This window comes from Enhydra lutris, unplaced genomic scaffold (assembly GCF_002288905.1).
Source record: "Enhydra lutris kenyoni isolate GAN:26980312 unplaced genomic scaffold, ASM228890v2 scaffoldscaffold14, whole genome shotgun sequence".
Lineage (NCBI taxonomy): Eukaryota > Metazoa > Chordata > Mammalia > Carnivora > Mustelidae > Enhydra > Enhydra lutris.
In genome coordinates this window covers 1,863,297-1,884,034 of record NW_019154098.1, presented here as the reverse complement: position 1 = coordinate 1,884,034, position 20,738 = coordinate 1,863,297, and the positions used below count along the sequence as shown (strand labels likewise).

Here is a 20,738-nt window from a genome sequence, read left to right as displayed (position 1 = left end):
CACCATCATCACCATCTTCACCATCACCACCATCACCACCATCACCACCACCACCACCATCACCATCACCACCATCACCATCATCACCATCACCACCATTATCACCATCACCATCACCACCATCACCACCATCACCATCATCTCCATCACCACCATCACCACCATCACCACCATCATCACCACCATCACCACCACTATCACCACCACCTCCATTAGAATGAGTCATGGTGCCATGTGCTTCGCATGCAACCCTGTGAGCCGTTCCTGATACATATTTTACAGAAAAGGAGAATGAGAAGCAGAGAGCTTATGCGATGTGCTCAAGGTCACACACAAGGAGTCATTCACAGAATTGGGCATGGAACTGTCTGTCTGACCCAAGGGACCATCTTCATTTGTTTAATAAGTAGCAGCGGCTGCCCCTACTCAGTACAGCTCCTGGAGAACGGGGTACTTGCTGTGAAGGAGATAAGATGCTGGGCTGACTCTGGGCCTCTAGAACATGGTTGCTCTGGGCCACAGGTACTGGAAGGAAAATAGGCTCATTTGCATATAATTTGCATACAGCTGCTGAAAATAAGCCCAGATTCCCCATCACTTAAAAACTGCATTGTTTCTGTCTTGAATGGGACCTTCCCACGCACACACCACCCCCAGTCACCCTGCTGTGGGGTTATGTCCCCTTGTCACCCCTCTGAAGGAGGCAATTCCCCACTCGGGGGTGACCATAGACAGGGAACCTCCTCTCTCTCAAGGAGCTAAGTCTTCCCACGGCCCTCCCGGCTGAAGCATGCAAAGTTGGACTGGGGCAGGGTAGGAGGCTGCGTTCTCCTGCAGGGGAGAGGCTGAGGGGGACCACCTTGCCTGGGCAGGTGTTTTGTGAGCCTATGACTTTCTTGACAGCAGACCTAATGCCTTTAAACACCTGGGCTGGGCAGGATGCCAGGGGCTGCTTCCAGGGGCAGGCTGGCTGCCGTCTGCCTGGCCCAAGAGCCTCTCAGGGCCTCCTCCCTCCTCCAGGCCACCGTCTTCCAGTCCCATCCCTCCCACCTGCCTGCCCCTGGGCCAGGGCTCGGGAGCGCTGGGCAGCTACCCTGCTGCTACAGCTCTCCAAAACGCAATCTGGGACTTGAGGCTATTGGGCTAGGAAGAAGCTGGGCTAGACGGGGCCCCTGGCGGCTGCCCCCCTGGGTGAGATTCCAGAAACGCTTGTGAACAGGATCTGGGTCTCTCTGGAGATCCACCTGGGACCAGGGTCTGTCTGGGAGATTGGGAGGTGCGGCCACGCCCCTGCCTTTATGGCGGCCCCGGGTGGGGGCAGCTCAGAGGCTGCAGGTCGGGTCCTGGGCATGCTGCTCCTCTGTCCCCGTGCCCAGCTCCCTCCATCCCTCCCAGCCCTCATCTGCTCATGGCAGAGCCAGCCACCTCCCGGAGTGGCCCTTCTGGCCACTTGGCTGGTGCCAAGCCCAGAAAATGGACCAGTTCCACCTCCAAGCTCCCAGTGCTGCCCCAGGAGGCAGGCAAGTGCTCAAGAGCACACGCAGGCACGCACACACCCTGCACCCACACACAACATGTGCACCGTGCCTGGGCGTGCACACCCGCCCCTGCACAGACAAGCATGCACACCCACCGCCCCCCGCACAGACAGACATGCCTGCCCACCCCCTCCCCCCCCCCTCCTCCGCACAGACAGGTGTGCACAGGCTCACCGCCACCCCCAGGGCGTGCCCGTGCCTCCAGGCTGGGCGCAGGTGCTCCTGGTACCTTGGACAAGTCTCTCCCTCACTGTGCAGGGGTCACAGGCGTCTCAGCTCACGGGGCTGCTATAAGGACCGCACAGGGAGGCTCCCCCACCCCAGGGGGCAGACCTTTCCTGCTCTAAGATCCCTCCTTTGGGAGGCTTTTCCAAATCAATCTGAGCCGTGCTGATTTATCCGCTGTCCTTGTCTGGCTCACGTGCTGGCATTTAATTAGCCACTCTCTCTGGCCGCTTCTTCCCGGCCTCAAGGGCAACCCCGGACCCTGGCCCATGAGACAGGAACACAGTGGCCAGGCCAGCCGGCCGCCCCAAGCCGCCCCTCCCAAAGCCTGGTTGCCAGCACCATGCTGGCCCTCCCAGAGCCCAAGGTGGGCGCCCATTTGCTGGAAGAGCACAGCAAGTCCACGGGGAGGGGGCAGCACCCAGGGCTCTCGAGGTCTGGTCCTTCTGAGCAGCACTTCTTCAAGGATCAAGAAAGGGTGACGCAGCCTGTGCCTGGGGGGGCCGGGGGCCACACACCTATCGCTGCCTCCCTCCATCAGCCTTGGGGGCACCGCCTGCAGGAGCTCACACCCACCTGGAGGGCCCGAAACCACCAAGAGCCTGGCCCCAAGGCCCGCACACCTTCCTGCAGGCTCCGCAGGTCCCGACCTGAGGACGCTCGTACTGCAGGCCCAGAGACCAAGTGTGTCACCCCAGGTCCCCGACATCCTAGATGCAGCACAGCAGACACAGAGCAGCAGGGCCACCCCAAAAGTCGTGATGAGCCCAGGCCTCAGACGGCTCCAAGTAGCCAAGGACACTGTGGGGCAGGTAGGCGGGGGGCTGCTGGGGACGCGGGGGCTGGGCCGCATCCCCCTCCTTCGCCGGGAGGACGCGGGTGCTCTGGCCCGCGGACGCTGTGTGCAGGGTGTTATTAAACACTAAACGGATAGATTTTAATCTCCGCCTACAGCGATTTTTCTGCCCGGAGCTCTCAGAGCAGGGCGGGGCGGGGGCAGTAATGCTGCGGGCAGTAAAGGGCAAGGCTCTGGGGCCCTGGGCCTGGGGCCCAAGTGCATGCAGGGTCACCCCTCCCCACCCCCACGTCCCCGCTAGCTGTCCCCCACGTCCCCGCCAGCTGTCCCCCACAGCGCCCAGAACACAGCTCACATCTACATCGCTCAGCAGATGGAGGAGAGAATCTGTAACAATCTGATCACAAGAATGAGGTTGTCCCGTGTTCTCTGCGCCCGGGGACATCGCACACTCTCAGGCCTTCGCGAAATCCAACCGCTGCTTGCTTACCTGCTCAGCCTCCAGATCAAAAGCAGCCCCTCCCTGCTCCCAACTCTCCCCTCTCCCCGCAGGAGGCTTCAACGGGCCCACTGGGCTGCCGTGGTTAAAACACCCCGTCCCCACGAATGCCAGGAAGGGGCCCCCACAGCCTCCCCCGGGGCACCGGGCACCGTGGAGCTGAGTCAGGGGGATGGCGGGGGCAACGGGCCTTCCGGGACAGGGAGAGCGGCTCCGAGCAGGCCAGACCCCGCAGGCCTTGGAAGGCCGGCTAACTCTCCCTCCTCCCTGCACCAGGGCCCAGGGATGACTCCTGGGCCCTGACAGCCGGCAGGCACCCAGCAAAAGTATCTGAGATTATAACCAGATCCAAACCCCGAATTTTACAGAGAAGAAAATGGGAAAGGTCAAGGCACGGTCATGGGAAAACCAGCCCAGAGCCTGAGCCCCTGGGAAGCTCAACAGACTTCTGAAGGGAGGGAGGAGGGGAGGGGAGGGAGGGAAAAATTAAGGGGCAGCTGAGCAAGCAGAAGCCAGCTGGGGCTGGGTGGCCCTCCCTGGATGGGGTCCCCGCCCCTCCCTGGAGGCGCATGAGCGGGGTCTGGGCCAGGGTGGTCCGAGGGGTCCTGGGCCAGGCCTGCCCTTTGCCGGGTGTGGGTGAGCTCAGGAGCCCAGCTCCGGGGGCTGTGTTAGTTGCCAGCTCCTGACATCACCTGCCCAGAGGGCGGGCCCCAGCTGTGCCTCCCAAAGCCTGCGAACTCCCGCCCTCCACTGCCCAGACGGAGTACGGGAGGACTTTCACTGAGCACCAACTGCACGCTGAGCTCTGTCCGAGGCGCCAGGCGGGGACGCAGCCAGAACCCTGCCCCGTGAAGCCTGCGTCCCACTTGGGAAAGACCGCGCCCCGGGAGACAAGTCCCCACGGGGGCGTCAGCTGCAGGGAGCACGCATCGGGGAATCCTCTCTGTAAAGGGCAGCGGCGGGCAGGACAAGGGCTGGGCGGGAGGGGAAGGCGGCCGCACGGACGGAGGGCCCCATGCTTGTCAGCGTGCCGGGCAGGCGTGCTGGGCTCGTGGGGAGGGGCCGGGCAAGGGGCCACCGCCGAGTTCGTGTTCCACGACACGGTTCCTGTTATCAGTCGGGTCCTCGTGGCAAACATGAGGCTCCGGAAAGGCAGGTCCCCTGGCGCAGCATGGCTAAGGCTCTACCTGGGATGACTGCCTCTGCAGTCCTGGGACAGGTGCGTAGTCCCCGGAAAGGCGCGTCCATCGTACCCCTTTGCCGCGGGGCCATCTCTGAGGATCAGGAATCTGGGAACTCCCCTCTTTTTCTGGTCTCTAGAAGAGTCCGTAGAGGCCGGACCTCTTCCTTGAAGGTTGGGGAATGGGGGCACCTGAGAGTGTGCAGGGGCTGCCCGTGCCCCACGACCCGCATGCCTCTCCAGGAACCTGTGCGTCTTCTACGTTCAACAGTGTTGGCATCAAATCATTCATAGAATGCTTGTATTCTGGAATTTCGGCTCTTCCTTCCTGGGTCCATCTTATGAGTGGCTTGTCTACGGTCCCGGTCTTTCCAAAGAACCAGCTTCCGGCTTCAAGGAGACTCCGCCGTCACTCCCTCGATGTGCCCTTGTCACCAGCGTCCTCCCCTCCGGCTCTCCGGGTTTGTGCATCCTCCTTCCTCCAGCACTAACTTCTGCCTCCTGTCTTCACGCAGTCGTCCTCCGCCTGCCTGGTTGTGGCAGAAGCGTCTAAGGCCACAGATTTCTTCGAAGGTCCCCAGAGGTCACCACGCTGTGTGGCACCATCACTCACTCGTGTCTTTCTCGCACGCGCAGTAACGGCGCACCATTAACGAGTCCTTCCTCGACCTCTGAGTTATGTAGAAGTCTTTTTAAACTTCCCAACATACAAAAAACGTATTTTTCTTTTACTACTTACACCGTCAGTTGCATTTCTCCAGCTGCATGTTCTAAACATTGCCGTGTGTTTTGTTCTTTACTGACGCCCTGAAGTCTGCGGACACGGGGCATCGGACGGTGAGCACGTCCCGGGCGCACTGGGTGCAGGGGAGGGAGCTGCTCCGTGGCGGTCCGGGCTCTGTGGGTCAGGGGAGCCCCGCGCCAGCTCACTCACCCGTCCCCGAACCCCCCGCAGAGCCTCCCCCATGACGCGGGGCTCCCCCTGGCGGAGGGAGAACCTGGAACTTTCTTATCACAGGCTCAGCACCCACAGGCAGAGCTGTCTTTCCTGGGCGTGATTTCCCCTTTCCCGTATGCTTTTCCTTCCACGTTACTCTTGTTTTCTCTTTTTTAGTCTCATAATCTTTTCCTTTTTTGCTCAATAAGAACTTGTGTTTGCTCAATTGTGTTCTCATTCCATTCTCACTGGTTTGGAAGCCCAATCCCCTAATACTCCTGGTTCCGAGGGGACCCCTGCCTCAGATCTCACTGTGCTTTTCACTGATCCCATGAGATCCCGTGATCCTGCCACGCACGCTCCGGCCAGCGCCACCAAGACCCTCGCACCACAGCCCCGTGGTCCCCCTGCAGCTGCACCCTGGCCACCACTGCATTCATCCTGCCACCATTGCCACAGGGCCGCTGCTCTGACCACGTTCTATGTGGGGACTCACACGGCAGGGACCCCGAGCCCGGCCGGTCTGCTCAGAGCCCTCGTGCCGCACCACACCGCGTGGAGACACTGTGCTTCCACGGCTAACCGGGAAGGACATCCGGCGCTTCCAGTTGGGGACTTCTACAAACACAGATGCTTTGGATGTTCGAGTACAGGTTTTTGGTGAACGGGACTTTTTACTTCCCTCAGATAAGTGCCCAGGAGTGCGGTTGCTGGGCGGTGTATTTAAGAAACTACTGAACCGGCTTTCAGAGTGGCCTCCCCGCAGGCAGTGCCCGGACAGCCCAGGCTCCCCGTGTCCCCACGTCTCGCCTTCTGCCTCTGGGGCAGGTGCGCAGCAGGACCCCATTACAGTTTTATGTCGCGTTTCTCTAACAGCTAGTGGTGCTGGATGTCTTCTCGGGTGCTCACGGGGCCATCGAAAATCTTCTTTGGTAAATATCTGCTCAAATCTTCTGCCATTTTCTCACTGAATTGTTTGTTTTCTTACTGTTGAATTTAGAGAACTCTTTACATATACAGGATATGGGCCCTCTGCTTCTCTCCCTGAATAGCTTGTCTTCCCAGAATCTTCACGGCGTGTAAGTTTTTAATTTTGATGAAGGAGTTTTTACCGTGTGTAATTATTAACAGAAGCCAAAATTAATCCATATTTAACTTCCCTACGAACGATAGGAGATGAGAATACTTCAACAGCTCTTCCCAGCGGTTACACTACCTGTCTGGGTGTCGGTCTGAGCTCTCCAAAAATGTCGCCCCACGAATTAGACACTATAATCATCATTACTACCTTATTACAAAGTGACTTCATTACTTCACAGTCATTTGTTGGCTCTGCCTGCATGTTTACCAAGTTCTCGCCCCCCTCCCCATCCTTGTGTCACAGGTGTTCCTTGCAGGGTCGCCTCTGCCCTTCAGACGTCCCGCTGGGGAGTGCCCTCTCCTGGTGAGCCCCCCGGGCTTTCACCGGCGTGGACGCTCCTGCTCCTGCATTCGTCTTCGTTCTCAACGGGCGTTGTTGCTGGCGACAGGACTAACGCTCACGGGTATTTTCGGAACGCTTCGCAGACACGGCCATGCCTTGCTCCGGTTTCCCTGGTTGTGGCATGATGTGGGCAGCAAGTACACTGTGGCACTTGTCCTTTCCACGCGGACGGGATCCCCTGCCGTGGTGCTCCGCGGCTTCTCCCCACGCGGCTGGGAGAGCAGCTGCCAAATTTCCGCTGCGGGGTGTCCCCGCGCCCGCCCTGCACCTGCCTGGCCCACACCCGACTCCGGCCTTCTAGGCCCCGGTGACCACACTCTGCCGGGCTCCCCGCTCTGCAACATGCCAGCCGCTCCAGGCGTCCCTCTGGCCACCGTTTGTCACTTCATCTGCCACCAGATGCCCAGGCTCGTGGCCGTCCACGGACCTCTTCATTCTAGAAGTTGGAGGTGATCTTTTCCAGACACACGTGGTCACTTTTGATAATCTCTTATCGCCCATTGTTGTGATTTTAAAGTATTTCGTAGCAACTACCTGCGGCACATCCAGCTAATTCCCGCAGCTGCACTGCTCGTCGGCTGGCTCGGCGCCCCAGCGGACACAGGCCGGGCGCCCAGGACAGCGGGAACCCCTCTCCTCCCGGCTCCGGCAGCTGCAAGCCGAGCCCGGAACCCAGGCGCAGGTGGGGCTGGTGCCCGAGGCCCCTCTGCCGGCGTGTGGACGGCATCCCCTCCCCATGTCCTCACGTGGTCGTCCCCCAGTGCATGTCTGCGTCCTGCTCTCCCCTCGTAAGGACACTGGTCAGCGTGGATAAGGGCCGTCACCCTCTGAGGGCCTGGGGTGAGGACTCAGCAGGTGCATTTGGGGACAGAGCTGGACCCATAACGGGGCCTGTTTTATCTCTGCAACTGGTCCTGCCTGCCTGGCTTTCCGCTCCGCCACAGCGTCACATAGTGTGGCCTCCAGCCGTGGGGTCACATGGGCCCCTCATTCTGTGGGCCTCCCACAGGCCTCACTGGCCGCTTCCGCCCATGAAGGGCTTTGCAGGTCTGGGGTCTCAGATCAGCCCTGAACTTGCTTCCCACGCCGCGCTTCCCATTAGGGCTGCAGGGGAGGTGATGGGGGCGTGGGAGATCAGTTCCCTTGTTGCTTCCTGGCAAGGCGGCAAAGCACGGGAGGTGGTGGGTTTCCAGGTTAGACTGTTCTAGAGCAGGAGTGCTGCTGGGATGGCTAGCCCCATCATCCGAGGGCAGATCTGCCCGGCTGCCCACACATCTCGCAGCTGCTCTAGGAGTGAGACACCAAGGCTCCCTCACCTGGGAAGGTAGTGCGGCGAGGGGACAGGGTGAGGGCCTGCGGTCCTGACACGGACTCCAGGTGTCACCCCTGCACCCCAGACTCCTGTACGAGGGTGCACAGAGGTGACCTGCAGCGTCTTCCTGATCCCGGCCTATCCGACCTCTGTGCAGTCGAGCCACAGACCGGCTCCTGTCACGGCCACTGACCCCTTCTAGATGCTCCACACTGGGACTGTTTCTTCTCTACCACACCGGCCCTTCCGGATCCCTCCTCTGGCATCTGTCAGGGCAGCCTTCCCGCTCTCCTCCTCCGCAGGACTGCTCCTGCCTTCTCTCGCTGCCCTGTCCCCCTCCTCCCACACAGGGTCCTCAGAGCGCTGTCCCCTCTATGCCCCTTCCCTCCTCAGGCCCCACAGCCCCAGTGACCCCTGTGCTGGGACAGCCCGCTCATGCACCTGCTCCCGAGCACCCCATTGCTGGGCTCAGGGTCACCTGGGACGGGACCCCAACCCTGGCTTCACCCCCGACCTGCTCTCTTCCATCCGGAGTCTGTGCTGCTCGGGGGTGTGCGAGCAGGACAGGCTCAAGGCCGGTGGCCGAGCTCAGCCCACTGCAGTCCCACCTGGGAGGGTGGCCATCCTTTTACTGCCTCCTTCCCACGCTCCCCAAGATTTCTCTTCTCAGGACACTCTGACAGCTCCTGTCTAACCCGAGACCACAGCCTTTTCCGAGAGGCCCTTCAGGCTCCCCTGATGCATCCCTGAGAGGAGGTTCCAGAGCCCCAGGGGTGAGGGCGGCACCTCAGAGCCACCTGGGCTCCCCTGTATGCACGGCTAGCCAGGGCTCTACTCTCCCTGGGGCGCGGCCTGGCCTCCTTGTGCGCGCCGACCCGTGGCCTGCTGACAGGCCTCCACTGTCCCCATCGTGCTCCTCCCCAAGCTGTGTCTGCAGCACAGGGTTCCGGCCACAGAGGGGGCCCCGGGGCCTCAGAGGCAGACGGACCCGGGGGCACCAGCTCTCAGGCCACGACTCTGGAGCCCACAGCAGGGGTGGAGGCTGCTTTTCCCTAAGCTCAGCCCTGACTCTCTGCCAACCCCTCCCCTCCCACCTGCTCTCCGGGGCTCACTGACACCTGCCATGTGGTCTCTAGGGCCTCCGCCCGCACACCTTCACCAGCAAGGCCACCCGCTGCCTTCGGGGGCACGAGGTCCTAGCACGGACCCCCGGGACAGGGCGGCCAGCTGCCCATTTTCACTGCCAGCCCACGGGATGGGACACGAGCAGAGACGTCCTTCAAGGAGTGGACGTGCTTTCTGAATCCTTCCTCTTCCTCCTGCCGCCTGGAACCTGTATGCGGTGGGGGGAGGTCCTGCAGCCAGCCTGGGCCACGGGCGCGCGACGGAGCAGCGCCCACAGGCCGCGTGAGCCCGAGGACCACAGAGCCGCCCGCTGCAACGACTCACCAGCACGGACTGCTTCTAAGTAAGTCATCCCGCCCGTGTTCTCCAAAACATGCCATCTGGGCGTTCTGTCCGATGCGGCCAAATCTAGTTCCAACTTAACACAGGAAACACTTACCCAGTATGTATTTACTCCTTAGTATTGTTTTCTACGGCCGACCACGAGCTCTGCGAGGACGGGCTTCTGGTCAGCCTTGGTCACTTCTCCATCTTCAGCTCCTAGTACGGGGCCAGGGCCAGAGGAGGCTCGTGGTAGATATTACAGAAATAATAGGGTCAGGGCTCAGGGTAACCCGGGTTAGGGCCCAGAATATAACTAGGATGAAGGCTCATAGTGTGACCAGGGTCAGGGCCCAGAGTGGACCAGGATCAGGGCTCAGAGTGGGACCAGGATCAGGGCTCAGAGTGGGACCAGGGTCAGGATCCAGAGGGTGACCAGGCATAGGGCTCAGCGAGTGACCAGATCAGAGCTCGGTCTGAGACTGGAGATGTCAGCCTGTATCACAGAGAAGCAGTGCTCATAGCTAGTAGGGAGGTGAATGACAACCTAAGGGGCATCTTTTAGTGGACGGGAACCATCCATCCCCTCCATCCAGAGCGAAGATTAACAAGGCTTAAGAGCTGGCATGAAGACGGACCTGAGGTTTTAGTGGAAAGAAGGCTTCCCAGGGAGGGGCCGTCGGAGTGAGGCTGCCATGGGCAGCGAATGGCATCATATGCCCTCACAGGAGGAGGGGGGGGCTGGCATGGCGGCCAGGCCACGTCGCAGGGAGCAGCTGGACGACTGGCTGAAGAGATCAGGCTGTCTTCTGTAGACAAAGTTACTGGCATGCTGCTGGGCCATGGCGAACACAGAAAACCAGCGGAGGGTCCCGCCCAATGTGCCGGTGACACTAGTCTTGGCCATCCTCGATGCTGGGCTTCCCTGGGGCCCAGGAACGAGCACACCGTCCCACCCGCGCCAACACTTGAGGCTCCCACTTCTGGAGAAGACTTTTATCCACAGCGGTCAGGAGAAGGAAGCCGAGGGGAGATGGGCAAAGGGCACACGGCCCAGGACCAGCGAGGACCTGGGGTTCAGGGAGCCCTGCCCTCTCCTGCTGGCCCCTGCGGAGCTGTGTGGCTGCAGCCGTGTGACAGGGCCAGGGGCGGACACCAGCTCCCTGAGGGACCCTAGCACGGGTGCGGCAGGTCGCACATGGAGCAGATCTGAACACCCAGCCAGTGCTCGGGGCTCCCTGCCGGGGCTGAGCACAGCAGCCCGTCTGCGAGAACAGCACTGGGCTCCGTGTCCTGTGTTGGCGAGCATCATCAGCACGGTTACTGCCTTTTTTTTTTTTTTGTTATTTTATGCTTACATAAGAAAAATAACTTCTTTGCAAGAAAATCAGTAGGTACAAAACAGCATCCCACCCCATACAGTACCAAGTCACACATACGTGTCCCTGTGTCTATCACACCACAGATCTAAAACTGGGAGAAATGACAGCAGGCCCGCAAGACGTGGTTCCCTTGGCAGGATCGTGGAAAGCGTCGGAGCGCGGCCCACAGAGCCCGTACAACCAGGAGGAGCAGGAGGAGGCTTGCAGGAGGGCTATCCAGGTCGGGGACGCTGTACCCCCTGCGGCTGTCCTCCAAGGCACACAGCCCAGCCCGTGAGAGCAGGATGGGAGTGGGGGCTGGGCTCGGCCCCGCCCCTCTGCCTCCTCCAGCCATAAGGTCCCTGAGTAGACGTCTGCCCAGGACTCAAGTCCCGGCCCCAGAGCCTTTCCCTGCACGTCACTGAGCCCCACAGACAACGCCCATGAAGGTGTCCTTCGTCCTCGCTGGCTCTGTGGAGGCCCAGCTACACCCAGCTGCCCCGAGCCCACCTCCCAGAAGGGCTGGAGTCCCTGCTGTGTGCCGCCCTCGGGGGTCAGACCTCCTCCTCCACCTTCAGGATCATCCCTGAGAAGACCTCCAGGCCCGGGTGGGGGCGCTGGGGGCTGCCCCGGGAGCCTCTGCTGGGCCCGCCGGCCGCTCCGCCAGCAGGGGTGCCATCCCCAGTGGGGGGCGAGGCTCCCGGCACCGGGCAGGCCTCCACCAGCTTCTCGAGGGTGCGGTTGAGGGCCTCCATGCCGTCGGCCAGCCGCTGGCTCTGCTCTGCCAGCCTCTGCAGCAGCCGGTTCTGCTGGGCCATCAGCGCGCTCTGCTGCTGGGACCAGTGGGACAGCAGGGCCCCCTGCCGCCTCTGCGAGTCCAGCAGCCGCTGCTCAAACTCGAAGGCCTCCCCCGCGGGCCTCCCGGGGGGTGGGGGTGGCGCAGTGGGGGGTGGGGAGGGCCCGAGGGCCCCTGGGAACGCAGCGGCAGGGGGCACGGAGGCTGGGGAGGCTGGAGAGGCCAGCGGGGAGGGCGAGGACGTAGGTGCAGGGATAGTCCCTCGTAGGTCCGAGGGCTCGGGTTCTGGCAGGCTCGGCCCCTCCAGGGTCCGCAGGGGTAGCCACAGGCCGCTGGGGGCATCATCGTCCTTGTCCGCTGGTGGAGGGAGACATGAAACGTCAGCCACCAGCAGCCATGATGGGGCGACACATCGGAGGAGCGGAGAGGTGACAGAAGGGGCCCTCTGCACACAGAGCTACTTGGGTCTCCCAGTGCCCTTCTGTGGCGGGCAGCAGCGCCCACACGAGGAAACTAGGAGGACTCATGGGGTGAGTCTTCCTCCAGTAACACTGAGGTCCCAACCTCAGCCTGGAACTGTGAAGCCCAAGTGCCCTGTTACTTGTCCATACGTCCAGCCAGCTGGCTGCTGTCTGTCCATCTGTTCCACCACAATACCACCCACTCGCCTACCTGCCCGTCGATTTCTTCATCCAACATCCAACCATCTTCTTCCTTTTTCTCCTCCTTCCTTACGCTCATCTGTCCACCCACTCACCCACCCATCACCCATCCACCGTCCGCCCACCCATCGCCCACCCAACCATCCTTCCGTTCACCCACACCTCTGTGCACCCACACAATCATCCATCCTTCCGCCCATCCAGCCCCACCCATCGATCTCCAGGCCCTCCCACGAGTGGGTGTTCCGGGAGGAGGGGAGGGTGCACCAGAGCTTCCCCAGGGCGGCAGGACCAGTCCCGGACAGGAATCCAAGAGCCTCGGCTGCAAAACGGCTCCGCCTCTGACAGCTGCGCAGCTGTGGGAAGCCCTGCTCCTCCCTGGACCGCCAAGCCCCAACGCCTGGATGTAGGGACATCACCTTCTCTCTCGTCAGGTGTGGGGGGGACACTAGCCAACTTCTCGGGGAAAACCTGGACCTGAGGCCTGGGCCTGTGCTGTGTAGTGTGCTGCCCGCCAGGCCGGCGTTTAGCAGAAGGACGTTCCCGTGCGGCCGCCGTGTGTCCGTGCCTCCCATCGGGGCCTGCCTCGCCTCACCTGTGGCACAGGCGTTACCGCTCCGCAGCGGAAATGGGGTAGGGATCGGGTCACCAGAGGGCAGGGTCCAGTGGGCTCCCCGGGAACGGGACGAGGGTGGGGCTCTGGGCCTGATGAGGAGCCCCCCGGTGCCACCTCTGCATCCTCCTGCCACTCCTCCTCCTCACGGCCCGGTCTTCGCGTGTCCTGGCACCCGCCGATCCCGCTGACGGCCGGCCCCCGCGCTTCCCAGAGGCCGCCACCGGCCGGCTCAGTGCTTCCTTCTCAAACTGCCGCGGTAGGGAGGGCGCCCGCAGGCCCTGCCGTTGGAACAGCTCCCGTCCGAGGGACGCCGGGCCCTGAGCTTCAGGCAAGTCTGCCCTGCGTGTCATTTGCGACCTGCACCTTCCACTCCGGGAGGGCCCGGAAAGACCAGGCCTGGCGGAGAGGCCCCAGCTGGAGGGTCCGGCTGCTCTCCGTGTGCTGCTTTCTGGGGGGGCCGTGGGCCAGGTAGTGAGCCCCGAGCTGGCGCCAGCCTGCCTCCGCTCCCATCCTGCGGACAAGACCTTGGCCCAGCCTGGTTCTTCGCCCGCTCTCACGGGCTGCTGACTGTCCGTCAGCCCGACTTCTCATTCCAGGGCCGCCGATGCAGGAGACGGGACGCCAACACCAGCTGTGACTTCCCGGAGACCCCAGGGAACGAGGGTGTCATCCACCTCGGTCTCCGCAGGTGCTGCGCCCTGCTCCCACCCACCGCGGCCCCCGCACGGGGCTCCCACTCCAGCCCCCGGGGCCTGAGCCGGCCTGGGTGGCTCCCCCTTCCGCCTCTGAGCGCACCGCCCCCTCCACCAGGACAACCACTACTTGGCCTTCAAGGTGGAGCACGCGCCCTCCCGGGAAAGTCTGCCTGCCCCAGCGGCCCAGAGCCCTCCTCTCACTGGACTGGACCGTCCACTCCACCCTCCCCCGGGGATGCCCCTCACAGAGAGACAGGCTCTACAGTGTCCGTCCCTGAGTGTCAGAGCCCAGCGCGGAGCAAAGGGCCAGTGAGTGAGTGAGGAGGGAGTGGGGGACGGCTGCCGGCCCTCCTCCCATCTGCATCAAGGCCGAAGCCCGCCAGGCCCCATCGGGCGCTCACACAGTAGCGGCGGGTCGCACAGAGGCCCGGCCGTCAGTCCCCGGGCTGCTCGAGGCCCCATCGCGAGCAGATGAGGGCCTGATGTTTGCTCTCACGCCTCTGAGCAGCGGACTTGCCCCAAGCCAGGCTCTGGGGCTCTAAGAAGGGGCGGCCCCCCGGCTCCAGACCAGAGCGGCCAGAGGCAGCCCCGAGCCGCACGGGGGCCTGGGTAGCTGGTCAGGCGGGAGGGCCAGAGGAAGGGGACAGACCCCACCGACCCAGCTTGCCCATCTGGGCACAAGAGACACCACAGAGCTTTCCGGAGAGGCAGCCTAGCGATCACGCTCCTGGGTGCCCACAGCAGTGAGATCCCCCACACGGGCCCCGTTCACACTCACGACCAGTTCCCTGCCCTCCACCTTCCACTAAGCCGGCTGGGCCAAGGCTGGGCCGCCGGCCTCAACAGGGGTGCAGATGCCACAGCCCTACCTTTCCCCTCCGCCGCACCAGTCCCCCTTGGCTCTGAGAAGATCCTGTGGGCGCGCCCTCCCAAGTACAGGGCAGGGCCTGGGCCTCCCAGGGAGACGGGACGGAGGGGGCCACAGGCCAGCCGGGCCCGTCCCTTCATACTGACTGACTTGATGCCGGCCGGCTCCAGCCAGGAGCTCGCCGGCCGCCTCTGTGTGCGAGGACGCAGCCTCAAGGCTGGCTTCAATACTACCTGCAAATCAAGACAACAGAAGGAATTACAGATTGTGACCCTGAGGACACCCCAAGGGTCAGCCCTGGGGAGCCCAGGCCCAGAGATGGGGTGGGGTGGAGGGCTGCTGCCTCACCCCGGGCTCACGGAGGCCCCATGCTGGCATTACTGGAGGCCAGGCAAGGAGGCCAGCCTCCAGAAAGGCAGAGGCCATAGGGATGGAGCGCCGGGCCACTTGGCTGGCATAGGCACTGGCCGCCAGAGCCATCAGGAGGTGCCCCTAGGGGCAGGGGCAGCTCACTCGGGAGAGGATGGAGGCCAGCCCGGATAGAGGCCTGGCCCCGTGACTCCTCTGTGCCCTGGGCCAGTCCTCCTGCTCCTGACCACGGCCCCTGCCTCCAAGAAAGGAGCAGGGGACCTGTCTCTGTGGGTCCCGCGGAGCCACGGGGAGGACCCCCTGCCTGGGCTAGGAGCGAAGGCGCAGGGGGCCGGAAGCACTGCGCTGGCCCAAGGTCTCCGGACCGTGGCCGATCGGCTCGGTTGTCAGTGTGGGGCCTCAGGCACGCACCGGGTAGGGGTGTCAACGTGGCGCTGAGCTGTCCCACCGGTGGCACAGTCAAGCCACCCCCATGCGCCCCAGAGCAGCCCCAGAAAATGGAGCACTCCACGCCGCGATCCCGGCGGTGAAAACGCGCCAAATTCATAACTGGACCCGCTCGGAGCTCAAGGCCGGGCTGCGGAGACACGCAGAGCGATGGTGAGTGAAGATGGCGACATCCTCCACATCAGGAGCTGGGTGTGAATCCCGATGTCGGACGGGTCTACACCGTGCCCTCCTCTACCCCCGGGGATCCCGGTAACACGAGACGGAGCGAGAAGGTGGCCGCAGCACAGGCACTCTCCTCGCAGACCAGTGGCCGCGACACCGGCTGCCGTGAACACGCAGCTCCTCCTCCAAGGAGAAGGAGACGGACTCCAAGCTCAAAGGAAGCGGGGGACAGAAACAGCCTGAGTGCTCTCTTCCATCTCCCCTGCACGGCGACAGGCCCAGCCCGGAGCAGAGCGCGGTGGCAGGGGACGCCCAGGCGAATGCAGGCACTGGCAGCGCCCAGCCTCTGCCCGGCGATGGCTCTGAGGGGCTGCTGTCTCCTCCGGGGTTCCCTCCCCCAGCCCCTCCAGGCTGAGCCCCACTGGGAGGAGAGGAAGGAGGGCTTTACCTATTCTCGTGCTGGGGCACCCCTGCTTCTCTCCCACCTGCAGCACTGACTGCCCAGTGGCCATCCAGGTCCCTGGTCCTGCCTTGGCCCCAGTGACGTGCCAAGGAGCCACCTCGCACCCTGAGGCCTTGGGCAGCGGCAGCCCCGCCTTTCTCCTGCGGAGGTTAGAGACGGACACCCAAGACAGGAATGACTACCTCCACGCGCAGACAGACGGCAGCATCAGGGACAGAGCCTGGGCTGCCCTGCACCTTGCTCTCAGGCTCCAAGAAAGCCCAAGTCTGGTCGGCCTCCAGCACAGGCCCTGGGGACGCTGGGAACCAGCTTTGATGGCAAGCGACGGCCTGGAGACACGAGCGAGCCCACAGCCAAGCCCACCTCGGGCCAAGAACGTACGTGCCCAGCCCACAGAGTGCTCCCCAGATCGGACCCAGCTCTGCCCTGGGCTGCCATACTAAGCAGACCCGCCCCCCACGGCCGGCTCCCTCCCCAAGGGGCTACTGGGCAGCCCCCCACCACCTGGCCTGCTCGCTCTGATGCTTCATCTGCCCTGAACCACTTCTGCTCCCTCCTGAAGACCCCGGGTTGGTCGGGGCAGATCTACAGGCACCCCCCGCTCACCCCCACCCCCGCGCAGGGGCTCTGCTCCGGAGACTACAGGGCGCCCAGACTCTGGGCCAGGCCTGCAGGGGAGAGAACCTCCTGCCAGCACCACTCCCCAAACATTCAAAGATAGCAGGGGTGCACCTCAAGGCACAGAGAGCTGCCTGCTCAGCCCCCCGCAGAGGCCCCTAACTCTGCAACGGGCTATCCACAGCCCGTGGCCGCGAGGAGCCCCTGCAGGCCTCCCCCTGCCCAGGCACCGGCCACCGCTGACCCAGACAGAAGAACTGGTGTGACACGCCGCAGTCGTCTCTGCCATCGCCTCCCACCCCAAATCAGGGTCTGCAGCCACCTCCCCGACCCATACTCAGCCCTGCCAGGGAGGTCCGGCCCCAGGCCACTCCCTCGCCCTCAGTCACTCGGCAACAGTCAGCCCAGGACGCACACCCCCAGGAGGGGCTCCCATCACTAAGGGACCAGTCAGCTGCCACTGTGACGGAGGTGAGCCCGGGGCCTGCAGGGTCTAGGGAAGGGGGCTCCCAGCCCAGCCGCGCAGGCAGGGACGTCTGTGCTGGACTGGACCCCACCATGAGCCAGTGTGCTGAGCCAGCACCAGTGACCTTCAGGAGCAACACGGTCACCAAGTTCCTGCCGGGCTGCAGGGCTGGGGACTCGTGGGGTGGGCCCAGGCACCCCAGTGTGCACCCCAAAACCGGGTCTGGCTCTGTCTCTAGCGGAATGTGGCGGCCTCCCCTGGCCTGAGAGGCTGGCCCCATCCCGTGCCGTCCCCCAGGCCCATGAGCAAGGCCAGTGCCGGGGAATGGCGTGTCTGCACATGTCTTCCGCCGGCCTGTACAAGCCGCGCCGTGGCCACCCGCCACCCAGCCTGTATGCAGGCTGAGTCCTGTGCTGCACTGTGTGGCCTTCAGGAGAGCTGGTCCTGCTCCAGGCTTTGTCCCTAAGGTGCGTCCAACAGCTCCTCAGGAAGCAGAGTCCGTGTCGACCGAGAGCAGGGGTGCAGCCGCCGCGAGCAGCCTGACTGGGACATTCCGAGGCGTCTCGAGGAGGAGAAAAGGCAGGAGGCATGGAAGACGGTGGTGAGCAGAAGTCCAAGCCAGCACCCCTGGGGGCCGGAGGGGGCTGTGCGTGGCAGGGAAGACCCCATCACGCCCCCTAGGCCTTCCTTACCAGGTGCAGAAACTTCCAGCAAAGGGGGGGCCCTACAGGCGGGCACATGGGCTCAGAGTCGGGGGGTCAGTGTACCCTGGGAAGCGGGGAGCCACTGGAGACTGCCCTGGTCTGGGGGCTGAGTGACCCCAGGGAGAAGAGCCCCCATGATGAGCGCATGGGAAGGGGCGGCCCCTCCCCCACACTGGGAGAGTGGCACCAGGTCGGGATAGGGAGGGAAACGTGGCCCCTTGTCCTCCGCTCCCTGAGCCTCTGGAGGCCCTCGGCTGTGCTAGGTCATGGTGGGGGGACCCCCAGCAGGGCTCCGGGCTTGGGGCCAGGAGGAGCCTGGCTCTGATCCCCAGCTCCTCGGCCGCCCAGGTGGACGGGCTCCGCCCTGACCCCAGGCTCAGTTCCCCAGCTGGAAGCAGAGAGCTACCACTGGGCAGTGGGCAGACCTACAGGCCCCCAGCCCTCCCCTGAGGGTCCCACTCCCTGGGGCCCTTCCCCGGACCCCCAGCACGGGGGCAGGCCCAGGGGGTTCACTTACTTGGCAGGGGCTCGGCGGCCTGGCCCTCGCCTGCGGGGGCTGGGGCTGAGAAGGTCTCGGCCACCATGCGCTCGACAGGGGTGAGCAGGAGGCCGGGGGCCGGCGGGCGCTCGGCCAGCTTCTTACGCACGGCCCCGCGCAGGTCCCGCCACTTGTGCTTCAGGTCGCCCAGGTCGCGCCGGCAGTGGCCCAGAGCGTTCACCGCCTGCAGGATCTTGTTCCACGTTCGGTGCTTCCGGGAGGGCGGGCCCCGCAGCGCCCCGAACAGCAGCGGGTAGTGGCGCGTCACCCTCCGTACCAGCACCTCCGTCTCCTGGGGGCTGAAGTTGGGCTTGCGCGTCTTGGTGCGGGAGTGGGGGCCCTGCCGCGGGGATGCACAGCCCAGCCCGGGCAGTGGGGCCGCCACGGCGGGCTCAGGGCTGGAGCTCTGCCGGCACGTGGCCTTGCTGCTGCCGGACCCTGGAAAGGCACCGGAGGCTGAAGGGGCAGGCAGAGGCCAGTGGCCAGCCAGGGGGCCGGGGGGCAGGCCCCAGCCGAGTGACACCAAGCTCATGGCCTCCACTGTCCCTGCAGAGAGGCACACGGGCCCCTGCCCATCATCCAGCACAGTAAGACCACCCACAGCAGCACACGGTGGGGTCCTCAGGTCTCAGCAGCTCTTGGCCCCTGGTGCTCCACTCCAGGTGCCCCAAGGTCCCCAGGCCCTGACCGCGGTGGCTGCAACTCAGCCCTTGCCTGCCCCTCCTCCCCTCTGCACCTGCCCCTCCCAACTAGTCTGTCCCTGGGATTGAATGACCACCTGGGTGACATCTGGAGTAGACAGAACACTCAGCACACCCCGTCCAGAGGCAGTCGGACGAGGTAGTAACAGCGGCCACAGCCACACTGAGGCCGACAGGGGTGCGAGGCAAGAGGACATGCAGCCCAGGCAGGCAGGGGCCTGGGGAGAGCAGCGCAAGGCCTGCCAGGGCACCCACTGCACACCCCGGAGCACGGCCCTGCACACAGCACAGGCTCAGAGAAAGAGTGAAAGGCAAGCATGCTGGGCAGCAGGCCCCGCACTCCCCAGTCCCTTCCTCTTCTGCGGGTGCGGCAGGGGGATGGCTGGGCTGCCCTGCGGGGAGCAGGACACACACAGACCTCAGAACCTGGGAAGGGAGCGGGTGACAGAGGCTGGCTGGGAGCTGGCAGTGCTGGCCAGTGGCTCTAGTGCCAGGAGTTGGCCCTATGCTTCTGGGCCAGGGACCCACAGTTCCTATTACCTGCCCCCCATTCCCCCGGCCTCCCAGGCACTCAGGGCTGTAGCCGAAGAACCACGTGGCCACCTGGAGTGGAGAGGACAGGCAATGTGGGGCCGACATCCTCACATGGAGGGAACACAGAGACCAGGGCCAGGTACCCCCCGGTGCCCCCACCACACCCATTTCCTGAGACATGTAACCCCCAGGGCGGCTCTGGGCTCTGCATGTCCAACGCTCTCTGCTGGGTCACAAGCTGCAGCCTTGACCCCTCCCCCACCCAGCACAGTCTGTCCTCACCCTGGAGAGTCCTCGGGTGGGAGGAAGGCCAGGGTGGGAGGCATGGAGGCCCAGACTCCACAATGAGCAGAAAAGGTGGGCCAGCCTCTTGCAAGAGCCTTCCCAAACCCAGCCTTCCTGAGGGGCTGGGGACACCTGGGGACACAGAGAGGGAGGGCAGCAGAGGCTCAGACCTCTAGAACCGCCCTGGCTCTCGTTTGTCTGGGAGGCAGCCCTGCCTACACCTGGGGGGGGAAGGGCACATGGCCATGGGGGGCAGGTGCTCAGAGGGTAGCACGGGTACCCACCGATGGCATCTCCTTGCTCTGACACCATGGAGGCCAAGTCCTTGATGATCTGATTGACATCCAACAAGTCACTCTGTGGAAACAAGAGGATGGCCATTAGGTGCAGTGATCAAGGGCACAGTCATCAGGGAGTGCTGGGTGAAAGCCAAGAACCAGGAGCAAGCCTGGGCCACCCACCCCCGAGCCAAGGCGGAGATAGGTCTGGGATCTGAATATTCTTTCCTGGTCTTAAGGCCAAACCCCGAGGTCCCTGGGTATCCCTGGACTGTAAGGCACCTCACTGGGTAGAGATGACCAGGGCCGGCCCCTGGGGCTACAGTCAAGTGCAGAGCAGTGTTGCCAGCGCCATCTGCAGCTCCTACAGACCTGTCAGCCCTGTGGACACCTCGCTCCCCGTACTTGCTCTCGGGCTCCTCGAGTAAAGGAGGGTATCTCTCCCTCTCCACACACACACAGCTCCCGGCACAAGCCAGCACACAAGTGCTGCTTGATATATCCTGGAGGAGTTGGGTGGACGGTGGGTTGACAGGGGGATGGATGGAGAATGGATGGGTGGAGAGATGATGGATGGAAACATGGATGGACGAGTGGGTGGATGGCGGATGGATGGATAGTGGATGGGTGGATAGATGGATGGTGGATGGAGAGTGGATGGGTGGATAAATGATGGATGGACGGATAGATGGATGGATATGTGGATGGATGGTAGGTGGATGGGTGGATGGATGGATGGATGGGTGGGTGGATGGG

The 20,738-nt window shown here is 63.5% G+C and overlaps 1 protein-coding gene across 1 annotated transcript in view; it reads right to left on the bottom strand.

The window, feature by feature from the left end:
* Window positions 1-13,980: 13,980 nt before the first annotated feature.
* Window positions 13,981-20,738, bottom strand: part of LOC111146752 (t-SNARE domain containing 1) — a 55,524-nt gene continuing 48,766 nt past the window's right edge. Inside the window, exons 10-12 of the mRNA XM_022502434.1 lie at window positions 19,989-20,061; window positions 14,561-14,647; window positions 13,981-14,159 (exon numbers count right to left, since the gene is read on the bottom strand). Coding sequence (XP_022358142.1) covers window positions 13,981-14,159; window positions 14,561-14,647; window positions 19,989-20,061 — 339 coding nt within the window. The remainder of the gene's footprint in view (window positions 14,160-14,560; window positions 14,648-19,988; window positions 20,062-20,738) is intronic.